This window comes from Agelaius tricolor, unplaced genomic scaffold (genome assembly GCF_023055355.1).
Source record: "Agelaius tricolor isolate 1412-34295 unplaced genomic scaffold, bAgeTri1.0.p SCAF_17, whole genome shotgun sequence".
NCBI lineage: Eukaryota > Metazoa > Chordata > Aves > Passeriformes > Icteridae > Agelaius > Agelaius tricolor.
Window position 1 is genome coordinate 17,379,719 of NW_027269277.1, and position 24,974 is coordinate 17,404,692.

A 24,974-nucleotide genomic window follows, 5' to 3' on the forward strand; every position below is an offset into this window, starting at 1 on the left:
ATATCTCATACACAGCTGAAATCAAATCTCCCATTCTCTGTGCAATAGGCCAGTGTTTTTTTTTTTTTTTTCTTCTCCCCTTCTGCATTTTAAAAATACCTTTCATTGTATAAACACACTTAATCTAAATGGATCCTCTGATGCCTGGAATTGCTGAGCTAGCAGAGCAAACAAGAGTTCATTTTATTACTGTTGAAGTCTCCATTCACTTCCCTGAGCCATCCTGAGATCAGGGTATTTGAATATGAGGAGAATTCGTGCAGGTTTTCCTTGTCCCAAGGAAACAGAGTGATTTGGGTGGTATCAGCCTTTCCTCAGTCATCTGAGGCCAGGCAGTGGAAAGCATCCCTAGAGGAATTGTAGCTGGGGGCCATGCAGAAGGAAGGACTGTGAATCATGAAATTAGGCTTAAAACCTTGTTCTCCCTCACTTATAATCCAAAATAACTCTGGAAGCTTCTTAAGGTTTAGGTGAAAATGTGGTTATGGATGGCAGTTCAGCACAAATTTGGGGTTCTTAATTTACTGTAACAAAAAATAACTAAGAAGTAACTTATTTTAGTGTTTCTTACATAAGCACTGCAACCTGCTCTTGGAGAACATTAGCTATGAGTTACTTCACAAGCAAATCAAACCAACTGCATTCATTATCTGCCCTGCTTTTTTCTAAAGTTATCAATCTATAGTTAAAAAATCATTGTGGAAGCATTAAGAAAACCCAAAGAATTGTGGTTCTTTCACAGGTGTGTCTTTAAAAAAATACTGTGTACCTATTGAGCATGTATATGTTTATGTGAAGTATGACAGTTTTGGTGACAAAGTTTTGAAGACATTCTAGAACTGGATTATTAAATTAGAAGACTGTGTTGAATTCTCTTGTCTTCCCTCTTGATATCACTGGATTCTTGTCTGGAAGCTGCTTTATTTTCTGTACCAGACAAAATGCTTCATATTTAGGACTGGCTCAGCTTCTGCCAACAAAAGGCATCTGAATTTCAATAGTATTTCTAGTCATTTGTTTAATAACAAAAGCTACAAAAGATGGATACAGAACATTCCTTTGCACCAAAGAAATGCCATTGGGTTGCACAGACAGCTTTTAATTTATCCACCTGCCTTGAACATGCTGCAGTTGATCCCCTTTTTTCAGGAGGGAAAGGATCCCAATGTTTACAGCGTGAGCTATAATGGAATTTTCCTATTTAGGTTCAACCCTAGCAATGAAGACACAATTTTTGCAGCAAGGAGCTGGGTGTTGACTCTATAACCCTGGCAGAGAAAGGAGAAACACCTGAGACTAATGAGCACTGGATGAAAGCTCCTGTGTACTTCAGCTGTGGCTTCCACCAAGGTAAATTGTAAAACTTTCATCAGAACTGCTAAAAGAAGGAGCTTATCTTGAATATTTCAGTGAAAGAACTGTAATTCCTGCAGCTGAGTGGTTTTTGTTGTTTATTTACACTATTTGGAGGAGTGGAATGCATTACTTACACTTGTCACCTTTAAAAAGTTTTCTTGAAAATGAGAAAATATTCTGGTTTGCCTGGTTTATCTTATTATTTAATTTAGTATTTCCAGTGGATTATCTACAGCTCACTAAGCAGGCAGACATAATTTCATAAAATGGAGTGTTATTCAGTGGAATAGGGATAAATCTAAAGCACAAAATATCATTTCAGTATGGTAAGCACAGCAATTTGTATTACTTTAGCTCACATGTTGCAGATATAAATCTCCTAAAAAGAACCAGGAGAAAAGGTACATTAACACAACATTTTTAAAAGGCACAGTCATTTGCTTGTGTTAAAAGCTGCTCATCTGTAGCAAATACTTGGAACATTGAGGTTTTTGAACGATTGACTAATAATGAAAAAAATTAAAATGTGTGGTGAAAGGAAATCTTCTTGGTGAAGAAATGTGAAAGTAACATTTCTGGCAGGCTGCTTTGGGTGATGTCATTCTCCCAAATGTGCCAAAGTCTGGTATTTTACAGCAAGAACTGATTTCTCAAGGCAGGCAGAGTCCAAGGGCGCTTGGTGCTGCTCTCAACCTCAGCCAGCCCAGCTCTGTGCATTTTTGCAGCCTGTTTGATGTAATAAACCATGCACACTTCTAAACATGGCACTGAGCCTTCATTTCATGTGTAACTCACTCACATGGGGCTGCACAGCCTTTGCACACCTTTCATTGTGTGGGTTTTCTCTTGGCTGAGGATCTGCTCAATGCCAGTGTTGGGTATTCCTGTAATAAACCATGCACACTTCTAAACGTGGCACTGAGCCTTCATTTCATGTGTAACTCACTCACATGGGGCTGCACAGCCTTTGCACACCTTTCATTGTGTGGGTTTTCTCTTGGCTGGGGATCTGCTCAATGCCAGTGTTGGGTGTTCCTGTGTTAATTGTTCAACTGATTGGGTTCTGTGTAAATTATCCAAGAGGGGGCACAAATCCAGTTGTCTCTGGGGGCCTTAAAGGATTGTCCCACTAAGGGCCAATAAATGTAGATCACTTGTGTGAAAACACAGCCAATATTTGGATTTGTTGCATTTTATATTATTATTTTATTCCATCAGTTTGAACCACTGGGCCCAGTAGTGTGGAATAGTTACTTTAAAATAAAAATTGAAAGAATACAGGTAGCAGAGAATACTGAAGGCCTGATTCTGGAGGAATTTTGTGGGCTGCTAATGGAATAAGGTGTTTCTTGTCCCAAGGTAGACTGGCCTTGTGGTTATTGCATCTGAAAGGAAAACTGCTGCAAACTTTTCCTTGTTTTCCTTCTAGTGACAAATACCATGGCAACAGTCTGAGTAAAAGAGTAACATTTTTGTTACTACCTGTATATTGAAATAATGTAATATCAATCAAGATATCAGTGTCTTATGAACAGGTTTATTCCTTATGATATTAGGAATAGAACCAATATTATGAATCGATGTGTTTTATATCACAAAGTACCAAATCAATATTTTCATGTTAGCAAACAGCATAAAGGAATAATGATATTTCTTTATTCTGTTTGCTAGCATGAAAATATTGATTTGATACTTTGTGATTCAAGGACTTTCTACATCCATTGAGGAAAATCCATTTGGTAAAAGTCTGGAAAGAAAATTCATCAAAGCCTCTCAAGCTTTTTCAGGTTTTATTGACATTTAAAAAAGCATATATTTGATCTAAGCTTGGTGGGCACCTTTTATTATAAGACTGTCATTTTATAATGTTGAGTATTCCTAAGGTAAATGTATTCCAAACCAGCATTTTGGAAGATTTCTGCCTGTAGATAGATTTTAGTGACTCTTTGGTTGTGGGATCCCAAAAGAATAGCACCTCTTACAGGCACACCTGCATGATGGTGGAAAGTGCTTCAGGACCTCAGGTTTTGTCCCAGACTAAGATTGCAGGTAGGTTACAGCAGAGGAGGGGTTTGGCAGCATTGGAAAAATGGAGGTAAGATAAAAATTAACAGTTCTTCTCATTCCCCATATGAGCTCTGGATGAAGAATATTTAAAGCTGTCTGACTTCCAATGTTTTTAAATGTCTGTCCATATAAAAATGACTTGGCAGTAGTGAAGGTTTCAGAGTTCATAAAATGCAGTGCAAAGTTGTATCTGATTCTGTTTCAAAGTGGTTATCAATACTCTTCCTTGGTACCATGAGCTGTTTAAAACACAATTTACTTGCCAGGTGCTGAAGATGTAATTTCATTTTAAAAGGTCACTACCAGCAGGCTCAGGTTCCACTGTCACTGTAGGACTCCTTGACTGTCATAACCAAAGCTGAAATTTGGAGCTTTGTGCCTGGTGTTGACCAAATAATTTCACTTAAAAGTAGGTAATTTTAGCAAGTCTTCATGAACAAAATGCAAAAGCATTTTTGTTATGACTACTAGACCTTCCTAATAAGAAGAAATAATTGATGAATATTTCAAATAAACAGGCTTAGTATCAAATTGCAAAATGTAAATAACTGTAATGGAAATTTTGGTAATTATTGAATATTTTTATCCTGTTTATGGTCTTGGACATGCCCAGCTGTGTTTGGATGTTTAAATGTGTCATTGAAACCTGCTCTGCCTCTGCAAAAGCTCTTGGGAGCAGCTGCTGCCTGGCCTGGGCTTGCTGGGGTGCAGGAGGATTCTCCCCCCTCTTCCTGAGCCAAGATTTTGTTAGGCTGGTTTGTAAATCAGAGGGATGGATGCCTGCTGAGTTGGGATCTTTGGTTATTGCTGCACTGAACTAGGATTTTTGGTGTTTTAAAGATCCAGGAGCTCGACTGTTTTGAGTTGTTTGTGAGTGAGCAGCAGCTGGGGGAGGTCCAGCACCATTTGCTGGCAATACCCATGGACTGACAAACCCAACAGCCCCATCTGCACTCAGGAGTGTCCTACAACCACCCCATGGACGTGTAGGTGACACTGAAAATGAGAGAGGAGAGGCACCTTCATCTAGGGAAAACTGCTTTATCATGGTGTATAACCCATGTCCTCCCTTTCCATTGTAGGACTTAATTCCTCAGGATTTGGGCTTTCTGGGAGTCTTGCTTTAATTTTACAATGTAAAGAATTACAGGGGCAGAGACTGTGTCTTATTTATTGCTTTTATGAGTCATTTAGTTCATTTTTGGATGCTTGACAGATAATAATGTTTGATTGCATCATGTGGTACACCAGGTCTGGAGGAAAACAGACTTTCAGCTCTGTAATGAAGTCTTAAGTTTGATTTACTGTTTACTCATTCAACAGCAGATGCAGGCCAGAATTCAGCTCATTTAAATTCTGTGGAGTGGCTCAGCCAAAGGCAATATGAAATCAGGTATCATCAGTGTACATCTAATAGTTCACACTGTGTAACGCTGTCTAGATTTTCATCATTAATGTTCCTGGACTAAACATGGAGCATTGGATAGGAGAAAACTTGGATGGATTTCAGCTGGAAAATATTCCCAGCGTCTAAGAGTTCTATAGAATAACATGTTAATGGTTGTCACTTTGCAGTAGTCCTTATACACTCTATATTTCCCAATTGTTGAGCCCTACTCTAATTGATCTCTCAAGAAAACAAAACAAAACCTTTCCCCCTTTTTCTTTCTCCCACCCCACTTGTGTGGTCTTTGGAAAGCCAGAGTTGTGGAAATATCAACAAATTAATTCTTAACAGAATAATTGAGCTGACAGCTAAAGAGATTCTCACTTTCTCAAGCACTTAAAATAATACTTTTGTTAGAATTTTGTTCTCCATTATTGATTTTTCCTTTGAGTGAAGCTGAGCCTGGTGCAGAGGGTTGTGGAGGGCTGGGATGCTTTTGGCCAGGCCTGGGGACAGGGTGTTCAGCCTGAGCAGCTGAGGGAGGAGCCCTGGATTCCTTTTCCTCCTCAGGGACGTGTCAGTGATCAGGAGTTGAGGACAGACCTTGTCCTGGGGCTCGTGCTCAGCCAAGGCAATTGGATCAAATTGTGTGATGTGAGCAAAACTCCCAGCCTGCCATGGATGGGGCTGCCTTGGGGGCTGAGCTTCCAGTCAGGGAGCTCAGCCATGGCAAAGGGCTAAGAAAGAAAAAGGACTTCAATGTGATGGAACATGAATTGAGCCTTCTTGGTAATGGAGGGATTTCCAAAGGGAGGAGGCCAAAGTGGTCAAGCCCAAATAATGCAAAACTGACTTGATATATTTGATTCAGATTTATAAGATGTCTCAGTTCAATGGCTGGACAGAATCACACAAGTTTATTTGGACTTCCAGAGCAAGATCAGGAAAGAGAGACCAAAGATGCCCTCAGGAGACCATTGAGTTCCTCAGTGAATCCTAATTATTTCCTGGAGAAGTGAAAAGAAATTGTCTTTAATGAGGAGAATGAAAGTTGGAAACTATCTTTGTGCAATTTTATCTTTTAACACTTGATCCTAACCCAGCTTATGATACATGAGAAGATAAATTCCAGATCTGAGTTGTCAAATTGGCATTAGATGCAGGCACTAACTGGAGACTTATGCCCATGCGAAAACTGAGCTGTTTTTTAAAAATGGATATCTGAAATCTAAAAAAAAATAAATCATTGTAGCTATGAAAATGAATGAATTGGTATTTTATTATGACTAATACCTTTATTGAAATGCCAGACACATTCAGGCATTAAAGGCTTAAATAATGTGGCTCAGATCAAGAAGTGATTTATTTTTTTGGGTTGCATTTTTTGTTGATAAATTGCTGTGTTTTGAAGGACATGAGGCCTAATGTCACCATAAGCTACTTCTGAGACGATAAAGGGAATATCTGACACTTATTTTGAAATCTGAAATCACAGCTGTGGAAGCTCAAATATTTTCCATTCAAACTGCAATAACTCAAATTTCCAAATTTCAGCTCAGTTCTTGGATCAATAGTGGATAATACTCTGGTTGAGTTATCAGCTGGTTTGTTCCAGAGCCTTTGTGTTTAAGTTTATTAGACACAATCCCAAGCTTACAGATGGAATTCTTCATTCTTTTAAGTGTTACTGCTATTATCCAAAATGTTACATATATGAGGAATTAATGGGTAATCTAGGAAGATTCAGATCATTCTCTTGCTCAGTATAGTTCTTTATATTGTATGTCAGAGTTCCCTAGGAACTCCTGCAAACTCATCCATGCCTCTGTGTACACACAACCCGCTCTTGACTTTGCCTTTTGAGCTATGGATGTGTTTGTTTCTCTTAAAAGAGCAAATCCTATGGAGCAGAGGTCTCAGGAGCTGCCAGATAATGCTGCCAATGTAAAGATGTTTGTAAAGGAACAGTGTGAGTTGAAGCACTGTCAGAACAGTTTCTAAAATCTCTGTTGTAACCACTAAATAGTTGACTCAAGGGCCAGGTTGCTTCTCTAAGCATTTTGAACAGGTAGTTTCTAAGAAACAAACCCAGAAAGAGCAGGAAAAATTGTGTTTTCACTGAAGCCTGTGATAGCTTTGCAATGTTTTAAGCAGGGCTGGTGTTTGCTTCTTGCTTAATGGCTGTATCTTGATTTGTAGTTCTTGCCAGGCCTGGGTCTCATGCACTCTGACCACATCTGCTCAAAGCTAGAGCACTTGCTGGCAAAGGAGCAGGAATTCTTTCAACAGTTCTTTCAGTAAGGATCAGCTACTTTTAATTTACCATGGGATGAAAACATTTACATGATGTTCCCACAGCACAGGTGATGCACCCTAAAGGTTCATAACCCACTTTACCCTGTGCTGATTTGTTCATGTGTCTCTGTTTTAGTTTTCTGGTAGCTGCTTTATTGTGTGAATCAGCTGTAATTACCATGAACAACATGTTTATGTCATATAAAGGAGGCAAAACCTATTTTAAAGACACTTTTAAATTTCATTAGAATAAACACCATTATGGTGGAACACACTATTCTGTAACTTCCTCTGAATGCTTAGCAAACAGCATTTCTAATTAAACACATTGTGCTTGCCCTATGTTCCTTTTGTATTACACAAATGGTTGGAGCAGAAAATGGTCATGAAAGCCAGGAGTGCCTAATAACTGCTGTGATAGAAAAGCAAATTGGTAGCTCAGAACCTTTTAAAACAGCTGTAAAGTTTTTACTTGGTAGCAGAAGTCAATTGATTTTTTCCTTTCTTCCTTACTTTGCTTTTGGGCTGTAGTCTGAGGATATTTTTTTTTTCCTGCCACAGCTGCCTGCAGAAGTGCCAGGTTTGGCAGCTCCCACCTGTGTAAGCACTTGAGGTAGAGTGGTGGGAATTAGCCAAAAACTTCTCAGCTCAAACTGTTGTGCACTGAGGTGGCTGAGGAGGGAGCTGCTACCAGGAAGGCTTTCCTGCCTTGTAAACTAAAATAATTTTTATAAATATGAGTCTCTGGTTTTTGGTTATGTTGTGTATATTCAGGGCTTTTTATGTGAGATTTTTGTTTCATTGTCCAATTAGGAAATCAGCTGGACTCTCTGGCCTCTGCCCTTGGAGGCTTTGTTGGTTTACATATTTCTGTATTGCACCAACATCAGTAGCAACTGGGAACATGAAATAAAAACTGAACTTTCAAGAAGGGGATTGACCATTTTTATCATTGCAAGTTTTATTAAAAAAAAAGGAAAATCTCTTGACTCTTGCCTTGTAAACATTTGAGAACCCAAGTGTTCCCATGCCCACTTACATTGGGCCACAGAGGATCACCTTCTACTGCCCTGCTCAATCCACAGAGAGCATGCTTTGATTTCCATGTTCTCTGTGAGCAATGGGAGCAGTGAGCTTGTTGCAAATGCACAGCTTGAACATCTTGATGGTGTGGCTAGTTTCAGGTTGTATTTCATATTTATTCCTGGGGGCTTGTTGCTGCAGAAACAGAACTGCTCTCTTTCTGCTCTGCAGTCCTGGGTCCACCTTGGGGTTTCCCCTTCCTGAGGAGGGAGTTTCTAGAGGCATTGAGCCTACAAGATAGAAAAACAGTGAAGTCCACCCCATTAGCAAGGACTACTTGGTGTATTCACACTAAAAAGGGGGGGAAATGTCAGGTTCCTTATGGTTGTGTTTGAAGCCAGCTCTGGTGATGGATGTACAGACCAAAACCAGGGGAGTGAGGACCCAGAACTCAGTTGGAGTGGTTGCCATGTTTATCCAGAAGCTGACAAGTCTTAACTAGAGGCTGTTCTCAAAGTACAGCTGAGACAAAGAACGTGATGTGTGTTTAGGAAATCTGCTCTCTGGGTGAGTGGCTAAATTCATGGAATGAGGAATTCTGAATCTCTGTGCATTTTTACATTTGCAGCTGTGTGGATGAGCTCCTTTGTACCAAGTCCTCCTGGGGCAAGGAAAAGAGGAGGTGTTTTCTTGGTTCTTGTCCCTCTGGAGGACATGGGGAGGGGTGGAGTTGAAGCAGGTGGATGCTACCAGAGGTTGTTACTATATTTGAGCACCACCTTGGCCTCGGAGTGAGAATTGCTCTGGTGGAGAAGGGCTGCTTTGGCAAAAGGGGAAAAGTGTTTCCTGGGATTAACAGCAATTCCTGCTGCTACTGTTATCTGGGGTTTGTGTTTTTGCTGGCAAGTGATGGTCCTGCTTTGGTTGATTACAGCCAGTCCCATTTAATGCTGTGATGTGGTGAAGCCATGTGGTTTATGGCCCACAATTATCAAACAGAACAATTCATTAAGCTCAAATCTGTTGAGTCCTCCTTATTCCCTTTTAACTCAGTCTAGTGTGTCCCCTTATTTGCCATCTTAAAGATGTCATAGCTGCCCAAAGCTGTTTATATTTCTGTGACCCTGCTGGGTTACTGAAGATCTTGTTTTTCATTGCCACCTTTGGCTGGGAGTTTTGTGATTCCACTGAGAAATTTTACTTACCACAAACCTGTGTCAGTAATAAAAGGTTTTAGAGGGATAGGACATAGCTCAGGAGTCCTTCCTTTAGAGTCTAACTCATGAATCTGGGATGCAGTGTGAATACATGATGTTATCTTGGTCCCAGGAGTTGGATGGGTTTTTTCCTTATTGACCTGTGGCTGATTATCCTTGGTTTATGTGGCTGGAGTTTGTCCAGTGAACTGTCATGGGTAACTGTGAATATTTTGTGTTAATAAATTGAAGCATGTTTCCAGCTTGGGTCATTGGTCAGTTGAGCTGGGACAGTCACTTCAGGGGGAGCATCTTCTGTCTTTACAGTGGTTGAGTTCCAAAGTTACAAGCCCAGCCTAGCAGTCTGCACCATTGTTATGGGACAAAAAGAAGGCATTTACTATGCTAAAGAAAAAGAATCCAAAACAACCAAACCACATCTACTTATTGTAAACAAACTCTGTGCAAATTTCTATCCCATGCAGTATCACTGCCTTCACCACAGATGCACAGTGGGAATCAGTGACTGCAGTGATTCATCCTGCAGTTCTTTTCTTTCCTTGCTTTATTTTTTTTAGCATAAATGTGACACTTGCAGAAATCAAGGAGAAAAAACCATTTGGCTTTGGCAAGCAGAGTGTGGGTAGAGAGTATAAAATTCCAAACACAGCTGTGCCAATGTGCTTCAGTCCTAACTTACAACATTTCCTGCTCTTCCAGAGCTGGGACTGGCTTGGGGATTGCCAGTCATGACACTTTTTATGGTGCTTTTGTGCACCAATGGGGACCAGAACGAAACCAGCAGGCTAATTTTAGTTCATGATCTGAGGTTTTGAATCCAGGTCTGCAGAAGTGAAAGATTAGTGTGTGTTAGGTCACTGAAAATGTGAGCCTGTTCTGCAGCTGGACTGTCTTGACCACCTGCTAACTTGTTGATAAGGTGAGAGATTGGGCACTTTGGGTCCAATTCTGACTTCATGTGCCCTGGTGTAACTAACAAGGGTTTGAAAAATCAGTTTCAATTGTTTGATTTAAACTTTAGCAAGGCCTGGACCTCTCTGCTCTTTATTATTTTAAATAAAGCCATAGCACATTTGCTTTTTGGTTGTATAACTCTTTTTTTCCTTCCAATTTGTCAGTTTCCTAAAGCCATCTGTTTTCTACTGGTCTTGCTTTTCATAATACCACCATAAAATAGCTTTGTGTTTGTCTTCTGGGAGCCTTTCTTCTTTCAGTGGTATGGAATGCACCTAAAATGTGTTTGTTGTCTTGGTCTTGCCTTTTCTGTGCCATTGTAAAGTTTCATGGCAACAATTCAAAGACTGGCTAGAGCACCCTGTTCTGTCATTGCTGCAGAAAAGGAGAATATTGGTTGTATGGGATGGGCTGCAGGTGGGTCATGGCATCCTGTTCAGAACTAGCTCCAGCATTTAAAACCCTTGGATGCTCTGTGTGAGTCCTGAAGGGAATTTGCTTGTTCCCAGTTGGATGTGAGAACTTTGGAGCAAGTTCTTAGCTCCTGTAAGTCACTGACCTGGAATAGCTTCACATCCTAGCTCTGACACAGATTTCCTCTGTGGTTTTGACCATATCATTTAATTGCTTGTAGGCTGGATTTCCTTATCAGTGTGCTGTCTAGAGATAACAGAGCCTCCTTGCATCCCAGCAGCTCTGGAAATAGGTGCATGCCAATTTGTTTGGCAGAACACACAAAGACCTTGTTGTTTCAGGGCAGCTGAATCTTTGCTTGCCATCAACTCTGTTGACTTGTCCAGTGTTTACAAGGGCAATCAGATTTCCAGAAATTAATCACAACATTTCCTTGACTGGTTAGTGGCACCAAGAAAAGAAACATGGCATAGAATTTTCCCTGTAGTTTAAAAGCTGTTCTTAAGTTGCTTGCAGTGAATGAAACTGCTTGTTCTAATTAAAAAAAAAAAAAAAAATATATATATATATATATATATAATAACTAATGTTTGCCTATGTAGAACAGAAGAACGCTTTAAATTTTTCTTTATAATGAGGCAGTACTATATTAGATGGTATTTTCTAGGACACATTCCCACGTAAAGAATTAAAAATCGCCATTTTGGACCCGACTAAAATTCAGGTGGCTGTGTTTGGAGAGGAGGATGAGCAGGGCGCTGTGCAGGCTCAGAAGAGCCGAGTGCTCGGGTGCCACCTAGCGCTGCAGGAGCCGGGGATGGCCCCACCTCTGTCCGGCCGGGCTCGGGAGATGAATGAGCTGCCTGGAAATGCACCATGAACCCATTTCCCCCTGAACTTTCCATGATTTGGATGAATTGCTGAGAAACTCTGGGCTGGAGTTGCAAGAGGAATATGAAATATATGTATACCTATATATATACACACACAAGACATCACAACGGGTTGAACTTAAAGGATCTGATTCTTTACCTCATAATGTTGTTTGAAAATGAAGAGATTAAGAAATGTTTTCTGATGAGAGCAGTGTGAGAAAAAAAGAATAAACTCATCATGCTTCAATTAAAATAAGCATCTAGGAGTTTGGGAGCTAATCCAGATGTGGAGGAATCTCTTAAGGCTTCAGTGTAATCTGGATTTCCAAGTTTTGCAACTTCTTTCACTGTTTTGGTTCTTTCATTCATGAGCTCCATGCAAGAACCCTACTGAACTGAGAAAATAAGGAAAGGAGCAGATTTAGTTTATTTCTTTTAAACTTAGGGCACATTGCAGGTTGATGGGAGTTTAGCAGCTCTTTAAATTTGTTCAGCACTCTTACTGCTTTTTTTTGTTTGTTTTTTTTTTTAAGGGGACATGAATGGCTAAATGTGATTTAAGGGTACAATATAAGAGCTGGATCATCACAGGTGTCAGTTTTGATCTGCATCAGAACATGATGCCACCAGGATAAGAGATTGCAATGAACATAGAACTTCTTAAAACTTACTTGACTGTAGGTGACGTTGGAATTGGGAGCAAATATACATTTAAAGAAGAATTTTGTAAACAACTTTTAAAATATGGGCATGACCTTTCTTTCTGTACCATGAAGGTAACTGCATCCTTTTTGAAAGGAATCTAAAATGGAAGAAATATTTGTAAGTACCCCTGACACCTGCTCAATGTAATTTTTGTCTCTTATTTAACAGAGCTTTTTAAAATAATAAAAAATCCATAGCAGTTTTCCCAACAGCTGTTCAATAAGTGGTCTCTGAAAGCTGGATGGAAAACTCCCCTCTGATCTGCTACTGCACTGCTGTGCATTTGCTTTTTGCCCAGGCTGCTCACATGATAAATTTGCTCCTTACCCTCAAGGAAGGAGAAGGAAGCAGTTTCAAATAACAAAGCAAAAGTCTTTCCTTGAGAAGAACTGGTCACCAGCCCAATTACAGAGGAGCCTCCCCTACCTCAGGCTGGTGAGCAGAATGTTTTTCTGGCATGGAAGTTTTCCAGTCGTGTGAAATAACCATGAAGGGATTTCTAAGGCTCTAATGGCTTTTGAAAAAACTGCACTGTGTGAGCCATTACAGCTCTGGCTCAGGTTCTGTTTCCCAAGTAGAGCTGTGTGGAAGCAAATGGCAACTGTTGCATTTTGACAGTCTTAAAGCTTTTGCTTTAATCTCTTGTCCTCCTTAGAAATTCCTTATTAGAGGCTCTCACAGTATCTTGCAAGCCCTGGTGAATTAAGCCATGTGCTTGGCTGAATCCCACTTTGTGTTTTTAACACTGAGTGATTACAAGTGAATCACTTCCCACAAATGCAAAATAGGAATTAGAGTACTTGGATGATAATTTCTTTGGCCCAAGTCTGTCTTTTGTTCCATTCTACAGGAGTAGCACAGCAGGGGTGCAATTCTAGACTGGGCCCCAAAGTGCTCCCACAGCCCAGGCACTGCTGCCTTCAGCAGTGCTGCTGAGGGATTCCTTGCTTGGATTCCATGATGGAGCATCATCACAATTATTGGAACAGGATGAGATAATGCATATAAAATACTTCTGCTTTAAACCTCTTCTGTAGGAGAGCTTGCATTAATTGAAGGATGTTTGTGTTCCAAGGTGATGTCACATGCCAAGCTGGCTGTTAAAACATGCTCAGTTTGTGAGTCTGCGTTTGGATTTGAACCAGCTGCCTTTGGTAGAGGAGGTGGAACGCTGGGGTTTGGCCTGAGCTCCTCTGTAGATAATGAGAAGCATTTATAACCTTGCAGTTTTCATTCTAGCAGGGGGGTTTTTAGTTGTTACTCAGAGAGGTTGTGGGTTCCCCATCCCAGGAAGTGCTCAAGGCTGGGTTGGATGGGGCCCTGAGTAACGTGAGCTGGAGAATGGCATCCCTGTCCATGGCAGGGGGTTGGAACTGGATGATCTTTAAAGTCCCTTCCAACCCAAACCATTGGGTGATTCTATAACACAATGTTCCACTTGACAGGAATGGAGGTGCCATCTGGTTTTCTTGCAAGTTCAGTCAGTGCATTCTGTCCTTCAATGAACACCCTATTTTTCTTCATCTTTGTCCAAAACCAAGACTCCTGTTTGATTTAAATTTCATGATGAGAAATACTCAACCTCCTTTCTGTCTCTTTTAGCAAAGCAATTGAATTTAGAAAGATTTTCAAGGAAGATGTAGAAATTATGAATTCTGCATTCCACAACTTCCTGTTGCAAGTTGCTCTAGATATTGAAACTTGCTCTTGGTTGTACATTGAGGGGTTTTTGGAAGAAAGCTTTTTTCCACTTCTGGAAAACTGCATCCTATTAAAGGTTTTGTTCTTATCAGGGAATGCTTCTTACTTCACTCATGCAGGTGATGCATTATCACTCCTGGAGAGAATGGAAGTGCCCATGGATTTTACAGAGAGGGCATCTTAGTGTGACTAATGTCTTCTAGTGAAGGGTTTTGAGAGCAGCTAAACTTAGATTAGATACTGCATGACTTCATTTTGATGGATTGATAAAGACAAAAGGGGGTAGAAGGAAATTGTATCTCACACATATTTAATGCTGAAAAATCCCTCAGCGCTTTGTCCAGCTGTTGAACACTCAGGAAATCTATACAATGATTAAGTACAAGAATCAAAAATACAATTTGAGGTAAAATAGTTACCTAACTTGAAATGTTGTAAGATTTAGCATTCATAGTCCTATTAAAAAAAAAAAAAAAAAAGCCTGGGGTTTTTGCTCAGCTTCTGCATGTTGCCATTTGAGAGGATGCTGCTCTTTCCAGACCTTACTGATGATTCTGGGGATGAAAAGATGGATGGATCAGGGATTAGGGTCATAAATAATTACCTGCAGATAGCTTGGGGAATATCTTTAGTTTGAATGATAATGTCTGTAACAGCACAGCATTCTTAGAACCAGGCTCGGGCATTGGCTGAGCACTGAGTTGGAGGAGGAACTGCAGGGCATTGCTTTGACAAAGAAGGGATGGGAACAAGGTGGGAACTGCCTGGGGAGGGATTGAAGCTCAAGTCAGTGGTTTAAAGCCAGTGCTAGATTATGGCAAGCAGCACTGGTGTCACAGGATGAAATTTGGGGGAGATCCCACACTTCAGACTGCCTAACTGTGGAGAGTACTCCAGCAATGTGTGTCCTTGCAAGAGCAACTACAGCCAGGGAATCACCACTTTTTGTACAGCCCAGCACCACAATCACAGTGAAGTGCTGCTGGGCTATACAAAAAGAATCCTTAGTGGCCTGTTTGACTTGTGCTGTCCTGAACTCTTCTGCAGGTTGGCAGGTTCTTCTCTCTGTGTCCTGCATGTACAATTTTCTTATTTTATTGTATTTCAAGTCATGAGTAGACAAGGAGAGAGTCAGAGATGCCGTCCTGAGAGTATTCCTTAAATGCACTTGCCCCTGCTGTCCCTGAGGCCGCAGTCCTTTCCAAGCTTGGTGTTGTCTGATTCCCCAGCACGGTGTTTTTTCTCTGCTAGTGCAGTTTGCTTTGGCCTGCTGATGAGCAGATATCCATGGAAAGCCACAGTGCCCAGCCAGAGACCTATTTTTGTCCTGAATCAATAGAGCTCTGCAAACACAGGTCCAGGATCAACAGAGATCCATGGAAACTCTTGCGGTGCTCTCCAGAAAATGCTTTGTCCTTCTGATCTGTGTTCTGGGTAAAGCACAAACCAGTGCAGGGGGAAATGGGGGGAAATATTAAAACTGTGAGATATTTCTGGAATGAATGAGATGTTCTGGCACCTACAGTCTAATCCTTACTGAACCTTCCCCACTCCAGCTCGAGCACAGGTGTGCACTCAAGGCACAGCTGCTACCACATGGCTTGGGCTTTTGAGTTGGTAAAGAAGAATCCAGAATAACACAAGGAGAAAAGACATCCTTCTCTTTTAATAGCTGTAGGAAATGGATTGTGTGTTATGATTGCAACTTTTATTTTAATGCATGGCTGCTGTAAAGGTGGAAGCTTATCCCAGTGGGGAAAGTGAGGCATGAACAAATAACCTGCCTGGTCCTGTAAGACACAGAACTGTTGGAGGAGGTTGGGAGGGCAACCTGGACATTCCAAGGCCTTTGTGTAATCAGCAGCAGATAACTGTGCAGGCTGGTCCAACCAATCAGCTGCAGGACTTGAACACCAAACATCTTCCAGGCTGCACTGCCTGCTTGGGGATGGAAATGGCACAGGATTATTTATTTATCTATATTTTTTGTCTGCCTTGCTGCTGACACAGGAATTAATTACTCTAGATAAGGTGTGAGGCCTTATAGAATAGGACCTCATTTTACCTCGTGATAAGCCTAGGGAAAAATATTACAATATTATTTTAGGGATGTTTTCCCAAACTTTCTCCCAAGAATTCTGAATTCAAGAACTGCTGCAAACTGATTGTGCCTTAAACCCCTCTGAATTTCTTTCACTATCTTGTTTGATCTTCCCTTGAACCCCTGGAAACTTCCAGCACAGGCAAGTCCCTCAGAGCCAAGTGTTCCACACTGCAGGTTCTGTACTGTGAAACTGAGGAGCTGTGTAAAATTCAGATACATTCAAATATTTTCAACAGAAGCCTAAATTCCTTTCTAGCAACTTGAGACAAAAAATGGTGTGAGATGCTGGTTTTGACCTATAGCTGTGCTGAGAGAACATTTAAGAGTTAACCATGGATAACCTGCTTTGGTAACCCTGGTGTCTTCCTTGTAAGTAAAACAGGAAAAGCTTCTGTTCCTCACTCTTGTACCTGGAACATGGGAAAAGCAGGAGAATGGTTCCTCACCCATTGAAGCTGTTCTGCTTTGCAGAAAAGCTGACAATTCCCTGTGTTGGGTAAAGGTGGAGTGAGGGAAGCTCTGGTTCTGGCTCTGAGCTCTCATGAGAGGTGAGAGGGACATTCCAGCCCCACAGAGCAGCTCCATTTGGGATTAGTTACAAGGCTCATTTGACTGCCTTAGGGAGTGTAGGGTAGAGGGACTCAAAACTTTGTGCTTCAGTTTCCTGTGCCACTGTTTTAAGTGTTCCACTGAAAACAAGCTCTGTGTGCTCAGTGGGGAGTTGCAGCTGACTTCCTTTTGAAATACAGCAATGAACTTTGGAGAACACTTGGAAGTTTGTATTGTGATGTATTTTTCTACTAGTAATAGGAATTGAATATCCTCCTGTAATAATGTATTCTCCCTCTGGATTAATTCATTATAGTATCTTTCTAAAAATATACTCAATCACCCCAGATGATCCCTGTCCTTAAAATCAGAAATACTTTGAGACTGATTTAGCTATGAAATGGTTGATGTAATCCAGTTTAAGTAAATGTTGCACATCTTATGCATGTGGGGAAATGACAATAGTGCCTTCACATATAAAATGTGAGGGAAAATCTTGGGGGTGATGACAACAGTTCCAAGGGAAGATCTCCTTAGTCCCTGGCAACAGCAGGAGGAAGAAAGGAAATTGTGCATTGGTAGTATTGGATTAGAAAATCCAGCTGGGGATTTTTGTGCATTGGCAATACTGGATTAGGAAATCTGACTCGCCTGCTTCTTGTGTGCTACCTGTGTCTCTAAAAGGACATAAAAGTGAATATGTAATGGGGAAGGACAAAAAAGGTGAAAAAATTATAGGTGGAGCCAATTCAGTGTTAGAAATGAGTAAGGCCTTCAGTCTGGAAGGAAGCAAATGAAATGGTGGATTTTTGCACAGTCTCAAAGGCACAGAGTGGGTCAGATGTTTATTACTTCTGATACAAGAACTGAGGGGTATCTTGTGAAGCTGTTGGGGCTCACTCAGAGGGGAGCAAGGGAAGGTCTTCAGGGGATGAGGAGCAGACCTGTAGAACTTGCCAAAGAACACTGTGGGTGCTCCAAACTTGAGAGGTTTCAGAACAGGCAGAGGAAGCTCATGAAAGAGAAGCCTGTTGAGGATTACAACTTGGAGTGGAAAATAGGTTGAGGCTGGAAGGGAAGTGTGATGTACATGTTCCAATTAACACAATGATTGAGATAGGCTGGCTGGACCTTGGAGCTGCTCTGATGTACAATCTGACACGTGTCCCTTCTCTGGACAGTGCCTGTGCATTGTGTACAGCTGGGGAGAGCAGACTAAAAAACTTCCTGCTCCATTGGAAGGGTCAGAGTTGTTCTGTCTGCACAGATGTGAAAAACACCCACCTGGCTGCACCTCAGCTGCCCTGGGCAGCCAGGAGAGCAGGAACACACCTGGAAGAGATGTGGCATCTGTAAAGGAAAGGTCTCCTTCTTGTGGGTGTCATTTCCAGGTGGCTTTTCCCCCTCAGAGGAAGATGCCAGCTCTCTTTGCTGGTTGTCCTTCTGAAATGAAGATTTCAGCACAGCTGCTGACTCTGCTGCTGCAGCACATTCTGAAGCCCCTCAATGGAGAGCAGACAATAGCATTTTCTAACTCTGTTTGGCCTCCTTGCTCTGTACCATTAGAGTTCTCACCAGTGTTCGCAGTAATTCTGTTAAACAAGGTTTCCATCAAAACTCATTCTTGGCATTTCCTGCAGATTTTGCCAGGACTGACTCAATGTGGCTCGTGTTTCATGCAGTGGAACTTATGGCATGGTGGAGTTTTTTTCTAGAGGATTCTAAATTAGTCAGGCAACAGAATATTTTAAAATTTTTTTAATGATGAGACTTCTGATGTTTCTCAGTTGAATATTTTGCCAGGTTCTCTCTTCAGAGTTGCTTTGGTTAAAAAGTCCAAATTTGTCTCAATGAGATAATTTTGTCAGGAACTTAATGTTCACTATTTGGGTGCTCATCCTGCAATTTAACTTTTGAGTATGATATCTACTTTTGATATCAAAATGGAGTTTATAAAGTCAAAGTTGCCGTAGTGGAGGAAAAATGGGTAGAAAAAAACACTGAGAAGCAGGGACAAGCTAGCAGATAAAGAATAGGCTGGAGCTGTGTTATCAGATTCCTTCATTCTTGGAGAGCAAAGGCAAACTTTGAAATAGCTCAGGTTCCCCATGACTGGTGAAGGTTGTCTGAGAACCAGGAGATGCTTTTTCAAGAGAATTACATGCTTTGGTTTAAAAAACCCTAAAAAACCAGGAAGGGTTTGCACCTCTTTCCAGTTCCCCAAAGCCAGAGGAGCTATTTGGGAATGGCTCACCAAATGTTATATACTGGTGCTGTTGTTGTAAAATAAAGCATGGACAAGAGAGTTTAACCAGGGGGCTATGAAACTTTAAATGGAAAAATAAGATTTCAGGTAAATTGTGTACCTGAGATGGAGGTACTCTAAACAACATAATGTGTATTTCCAGAGCCCTTTACTTCACTGGCATGTGGGGCTGGATCTGACTTCCTCATTGAAAACCCTCTAAACCTTACATATTCTTTGTTAAGGCTGTCCTTATCAATATTATCTGTATTTATGTGAGAAATTATGTGGGCTGGCAGTTTCTAAGGTGGATGATAAATGGAGATAGAACTTAAAACACTGGTTGTCAATTATGGTACATTTTATTTTCACCATTGCTTGTTTTTGTTTCTGCGTGCCGTTGTGGGTTTGTTTAGTTGGGCTTTTTTTAAATGGTTGTTGGCTGTTTGGTTTGCTTTGTTTAAATTTCAAATTGACTCAAAGCTTTTCTAGTATTTCTGGAAAATACTTGTGTGTTTTCTTGGGAGGAAAAATACAATTTCCACTAGCTCTGTTTGGTACTTTGACTAAAGGGTTTCTGCAACTGCTTGCTCCTCTTCTTGCCTGAACTTTGGAACTTGGTCATCTTTATCAGTTTCCATAGAGTAAGGGAAAACAATTCTTAGTTTTAAAAAATAAATAAACAAACAGCTTTTTTTTTTTTTTTATTGTGGCTCTGACAGCTTTTCCAAATCCCCTGGGAGGGGAAAGCATCTTCTCCTTAGCTGGACAATACAGGGGGAAAGAAAGCTGAATTTTTGCACAATGCAGATGTCTTTGTAGGGAAGTTTTTACAGCATCAAAAGAAGTTGCTTCTTTTTTGGGGGTTATTTTGGGTTGGTTTTTTTTTTTTTGCTTTTTCCACACAGTGGAATGCATCAAATTACTTCTCATAACTCTGGAATTATTATTCACCTCACTTCCTGGAGGTTGGTGGGAACATTGTTTCCTGGTGCCCAGCACTCTGAGTTTTCATGGAAAGAGGGAAAATGCTTTCATTTTTACAATTTTTAAAGCATTTTTTGACATAGAAACTGGCAGAAATTGTCTTTTCATATGAGTATTTGATTTGGCATGGAATGCTCTGACTGGAATTGCTTTGTATTAGAAGTATTCCTCCAAAGAGATATAAACATGTGATTTATTAATCACTGGGATTTTATTTTAAGAGATAAATTCCTGCCTCCCTTTCTTGTTCAGCATGTGGACAAGGTTTACATATTGTCACTGTTAAAGCTGGAATCGACATGATTAAATATGGAATTAGCTCAGGCTTGGGTGGATTCTGGAGCTGGGCTGATCCAGATGTTAGCAGTAACTGGTATCTTAATAGCTGCAAAATTTTGGAAGTCAATCCTGTTCATATGTAGTCAGATTTTAACTAACTCGTGGAATCCAGTGATGCAGAACAGTGAGAACCAGGGAAAATTCAGTGCCTGGGTCTGTGGTGCTAATTCATCACAGCTTTTATCTGCTGCCTGGAATTACAGATCTGATCACTGTCACCCTGCTGGAGGGGTGTCTGTGGCTTGATTTTTAAACACTTAGGTTTATTCTCTTTCCTGATTCTTTCTGCTTAATATTCAACGCAAGGGAAAGAGATCCCTCTCTAAGATATGAAGGGTTTGGTTTTTTTAAAAACTCTTCTTGTGGGTCAGTCTGCAAAAATCCATTTTATTTCTCTTATTCCATGATGTTCAAATACTGCTTTATCCAAATACCACATATCCAGCTTGTCTCAAAGTGTTTGGAAAGCGTTTTTCTAGGATGATTCACTGTGTGTAAAATGAAATATGTATATGGGGAAATTCTAGACGTCCCTAGCTTTCTCCTAGAGTTACTGAATCCTGGCCCTGGGAGAAGCTGCTATAGGCCTTGCATATCTTTGGAACAAAGTTTGGCTCTGGCTTAACAATGACAGCTCTCATTTTATGTTCTTAACCCAGAGAATGTAGGCATTGGTTGTGTGTAGGCCTGGTACCTTAGTGATAGCAAATATTTGCTGCAAGTTCTGCCTCATCCTCCTGTGGCGTGGACAGCCCTGGCAGAGCATGGAGGGAGGAGCAAGGGCTCTGAGGTCAGATGTTGTTCTTCTCCCTGTGAGGGGACTGACAGCTTGGAAAGCAGAAAGGCATTTCTTTGTGGCTCTTCTCAGTTCACCTTCTTTAGGAAACTGAACTGGTGCCCCAAAGTCTCCTCACTGGTTTGGGAATCATGTGGGAAGTCACTGGTTCTTCTGGGAACCAGAATTTTGTTGGGTATTTCTTGGTCCATTTTACATTAGTTGTTATTATTTGCATTCTCTTGTACTAATAGATCTTACTCCTTTTTTTAATATCTTTGCAATTTGTTAAACAGTTCCAAATATGCAGTGTATGGGCAGATGCCTTTTAGTGTCTGTGCTTAGTGCCCAGCACTGGCGCTGATACTGTTCTGATTCACATTTTCCTGAAGCTCACAAAGACAGCAGGGAAGAGGTGGAAGAAAAGCAAGATAATTACATTTACAGAAGTGATAGAAGCACATAATCCTGATGGGAAGTTTTGGAAAAAGTTTGTCTTTAGTTGGAATTTGGGGCTGTGAGTTCAGCTTCACATACCTCCCGTTCTTTCTTACCATGCATTTCATCCAGCATTTTATGCTATTCTTTGGAGGAGCAGTAATTAGGTAATATTTTATGAATTGACAGGCAAGATGCACCAGAACTCTTATTGTTTTCTTTCCAGCATCACACTCTTGATGGCAGTTTTTATGTCAGTTGTCACTAGGCTGAGCTGTGAGTGACAGATCACTACCAGCACTGCACCGTGCATGGACACAAATTTAACAACAACTGACGTTTTTGTGCTTACAAAACTTCCATTTTATCCTTTCACTCCTTCCACCCTGTTCTGAGCTAGGATCCTTTTATGGCTAAGAAAATACAGATAAGAAAATAAGGGCATGGTTGTCCAGAATAGGGATACAATCAAAACCTCAGGCTTTTGAGTTCCATCCTTGGGTCACTGCACTACACTTGGCTGTGCTTTGTTTTCCTGTGTTGTTGAGGCAGCAACGTGGGCTAATTCTTAATTGATTTAATTCAGAAATCTTCTGTGGTGACATCCTTTTATGGCCTGAAAGTATTCCCCAACTTGGGGTGCACTGACTGTGGAAATAACACTTCCATAACGTGTCTTATTATTATTATTATTCAAAGCCAGTGATTTAAGATAATGGAAGTGCCTTGGATGTGTAATGTTTTTTCTTGCTGGCAGGGCCGTGCTGCGGACTCAGGCCTAAGAAAACTATTGACCTGGACATTCACTGACCAGCTTTTCTGAGGATTCTGTGCAGGGTCTTTCATGACATTTTGGGTGTACCTCAAATTCTTGCCAAACCCTTTGGAACAGTTCAAAAGAGCTTTGATTGTGTGCAGTCCTCTGAAGTAGGAGGTGCCAAAAATATAAAGGTCTTTTTTAATATTTTCCACAATGTTGCAAAGCTATTAATGTAAATTACAAAAAGACTTTTTGATTACCAAGGCAAGCTACAAAAAGGGAAAATGTGGTGTAATCCATATAAATCACTTGACTAAATCATGCACAATAAATCCACTGTTGGTGAAGCTGAGTTCCTCTATCTGGTACCACTGTTAGCTCTTTACAATCAGCATTTACTTTCTTCATTTGGCATTTGGTGTTTGCCATGGACCCCCTTCACCTTTCACATCCTTGTGATCTGTAGTGGTGCAGCATTCTGGCCTTGTTGGCATCATTAAAAAAAATTAAAACTTGAAAAGCAGTGGGGAAGTTGTCACAGAAACAGTTAAATATTTGACCCTATTTACTGCCAGCTTAGATAAAAATCAGATTTACTTCCTTGTGAAGAAAAATTCTTCAAGCCATTTTATGTGCACTGACAGTGGTAGGTTTGTTGCAGCCCATTGGAATAAGGGATTTCACATGTGTTGCAGTGAGTGGAACATTTTAACCATTTGCTCCTGTTTGCCACCTGTTTCCTTCACCCACTCAGTGAATTTCACAGCTGCAAATGATGCCTCAGGTTTGAGCTTTTCTATTTTTCAGACTCTGTACTGCTTTAGTGTGTAGTTTTGAGCTTCTTATTAAGGGATGGTGAGCTCTGTGCACAGAGCAGGGAGACAAAACAATTCCTCTCCTAGCCTGGGACCAAGGACAACCATCCAAATCTCAGGCCCAAGAGCACAAACAATGTGGGCTGGAGAGAGAAAAACAAGAAGGATGGGACTGCATGGGCTAAAGCTGGAATTGGACAATTAACTCCAATATGCAAATGGAGCAGAATTTATAAAATTTATAAAAAAGGTCTTATAAGAGGACCTTGTGACTGGTTGTCCATTTTGTGACCATTTTGGGTCTATCTTGGGTATAGCCCTGGCTGGGCTCTTGTGCTGCCCAAGGTGGATCCATTGAGGCCTTTTAATAAATCCCTACTTTATTCTTTAGCTCTGTTTAGTCTCTGTTCTAGGTCAGGCCTCACAAGACATCAGTTCTGGTGACCCAGACAGGACAAGGCATCACAGATGGCATTTCCTAGGCCAAAAAGAGCCCAGGCATCCCTGCCTCCTTCCATGTGTCCAGGTCAGTCCCAGCAGGGGCTGCAAGGTGTTTGTCCCTGCCCTGTGTCCCTGATGTTCCTGCTAGGCTGAGCCCCACATTCCCTCAGATGGGAGATTGGCTGTGCTGGGGCCGGGTGAAATGTCCACTCCTTGCGCAACTTAGAGAAACCTTTGGGTTTTCCTCTGTGAGAACCTTTTCTTACAAATGCACACCTGCCTTTCATTGCCATCTAAGCACTTGATTTAGAATCTTCCTAATCCAAATACTAATTAAGGGCTAAGGGCTTTGCTGTGTGGCCTTAGTTAGCTGGGAATGAGGTCCCTTCCTGGGAGTGTTTGGTCTGGAGCTGGTGAAGAGTTGGTTGTTGCTGCTTGACTGTAGCAATCCTTCTGCTGGTCAGACTGTGCTTGGTTCTCTTCCCCATGCAGAACCTTCCAAAGGGGATGGCTGAGGGAAGAACACAGAGTTTGTGGATGTGATCATGCCCCTCTGTGTGCAGTTGGAATTCTAAGAACTCTAAAGAATGCTTGGGAACCAAGGAATTCAATGTACTTGCCAATTGGTGGCAGATTTATCTGGCTTAAAAGATCAACCCAAAACTGAAATGGGACATGTGGCTTGTCAATAATGGCCTATGCACTGTGCTCGTTTTCTTTTTGTTGTTTTATTATTCTTTTAATGATTAAAGGACTTGTATTCAAATAAAAGGCATTATTTGGTTTATTCAATAGTTTTATTGAGGAATCCTACTATAAAATGTGATAAACTAGTACAGCTATTCTCCCTTGTTTGTGCTTGCTTGGCTGTCTTGGGATTCATTTGAGTTCTTGACTCTCTGGAATATTCCTTGGAGCAGCAGCAGGAATGAAGATCTCTCTGGAAAGGTCCCATTTCAAGAGACAGTAAATGTGAGAGTGAAGAGAGACAGTGGCCTTGGGATAGCATCAATGCCTCTGGCTGTCTTGGCCTGCTCCTGACTCTTCCCCTTTGCTGCTGATGTCCAGGATTCCCAGGGATGATACTTAAAAACACAGACAGTGCTTAGGATTCCTGTATTCACATCTCTGCAGGTTTGTGTTGTTCTGAGCTGTACCTGGAACATCCTGAGGAAAACCTGAAATAAATTCAGCCCTGCTATCAGATAAATGTTATCCTTTCCAGAGTTAGATATATTTCCCATCTGTCAGTGGTTCTCAAATCTTTTACCTCTATCCTGTGCCATTGGCTGAAGAGCAGAGTAAGTTGGCTGTTAAACCTGCCTCCTACACAGTGCTGTGACATGACAAATGCCACCACTCTGTGACACCAGCTGCAGGATTTTGGATGTGAATTGATGCAATGAAACCAATTCTAGTTTTTGTGCAGGAAGTCAAGTGTATGAGATGTGATTGATTAATATTACAAACCATCAGTAGGGGACCCATAGAGGCTTTGGCGTTTTGTTTCAGAAAAGCACTCACAAA

General features: G+C 41.0%; 1 protein-coding gene across 1 annotated transcript in view; it reads left to right on the top strand.

Moving 5' to 3' along the window:
• The first annotated feature begins 1,212 nt into the window (after window positions 1-1,212).
• ZDHHC15 (zinc finger DHHC-type palmitoyltransferase 15) overlaps window positions 1,213-24,974 on the top strand; it is a 121,282-nt gene continuing 97,520 nt past the window's right edge. The window contains exon 1 of the mRNA XM_071442734.1: window positions 1,213-1,350. Within this exon, the coding sequence (XP_071298835.1) occupies window positions 1,311-1,350 (40 nt within the window). The 5' untranslated portion in view covers window positions 1,213-1,310. The remainder of the gene's footprint in view (window positions 1,351-24,974) is intronic.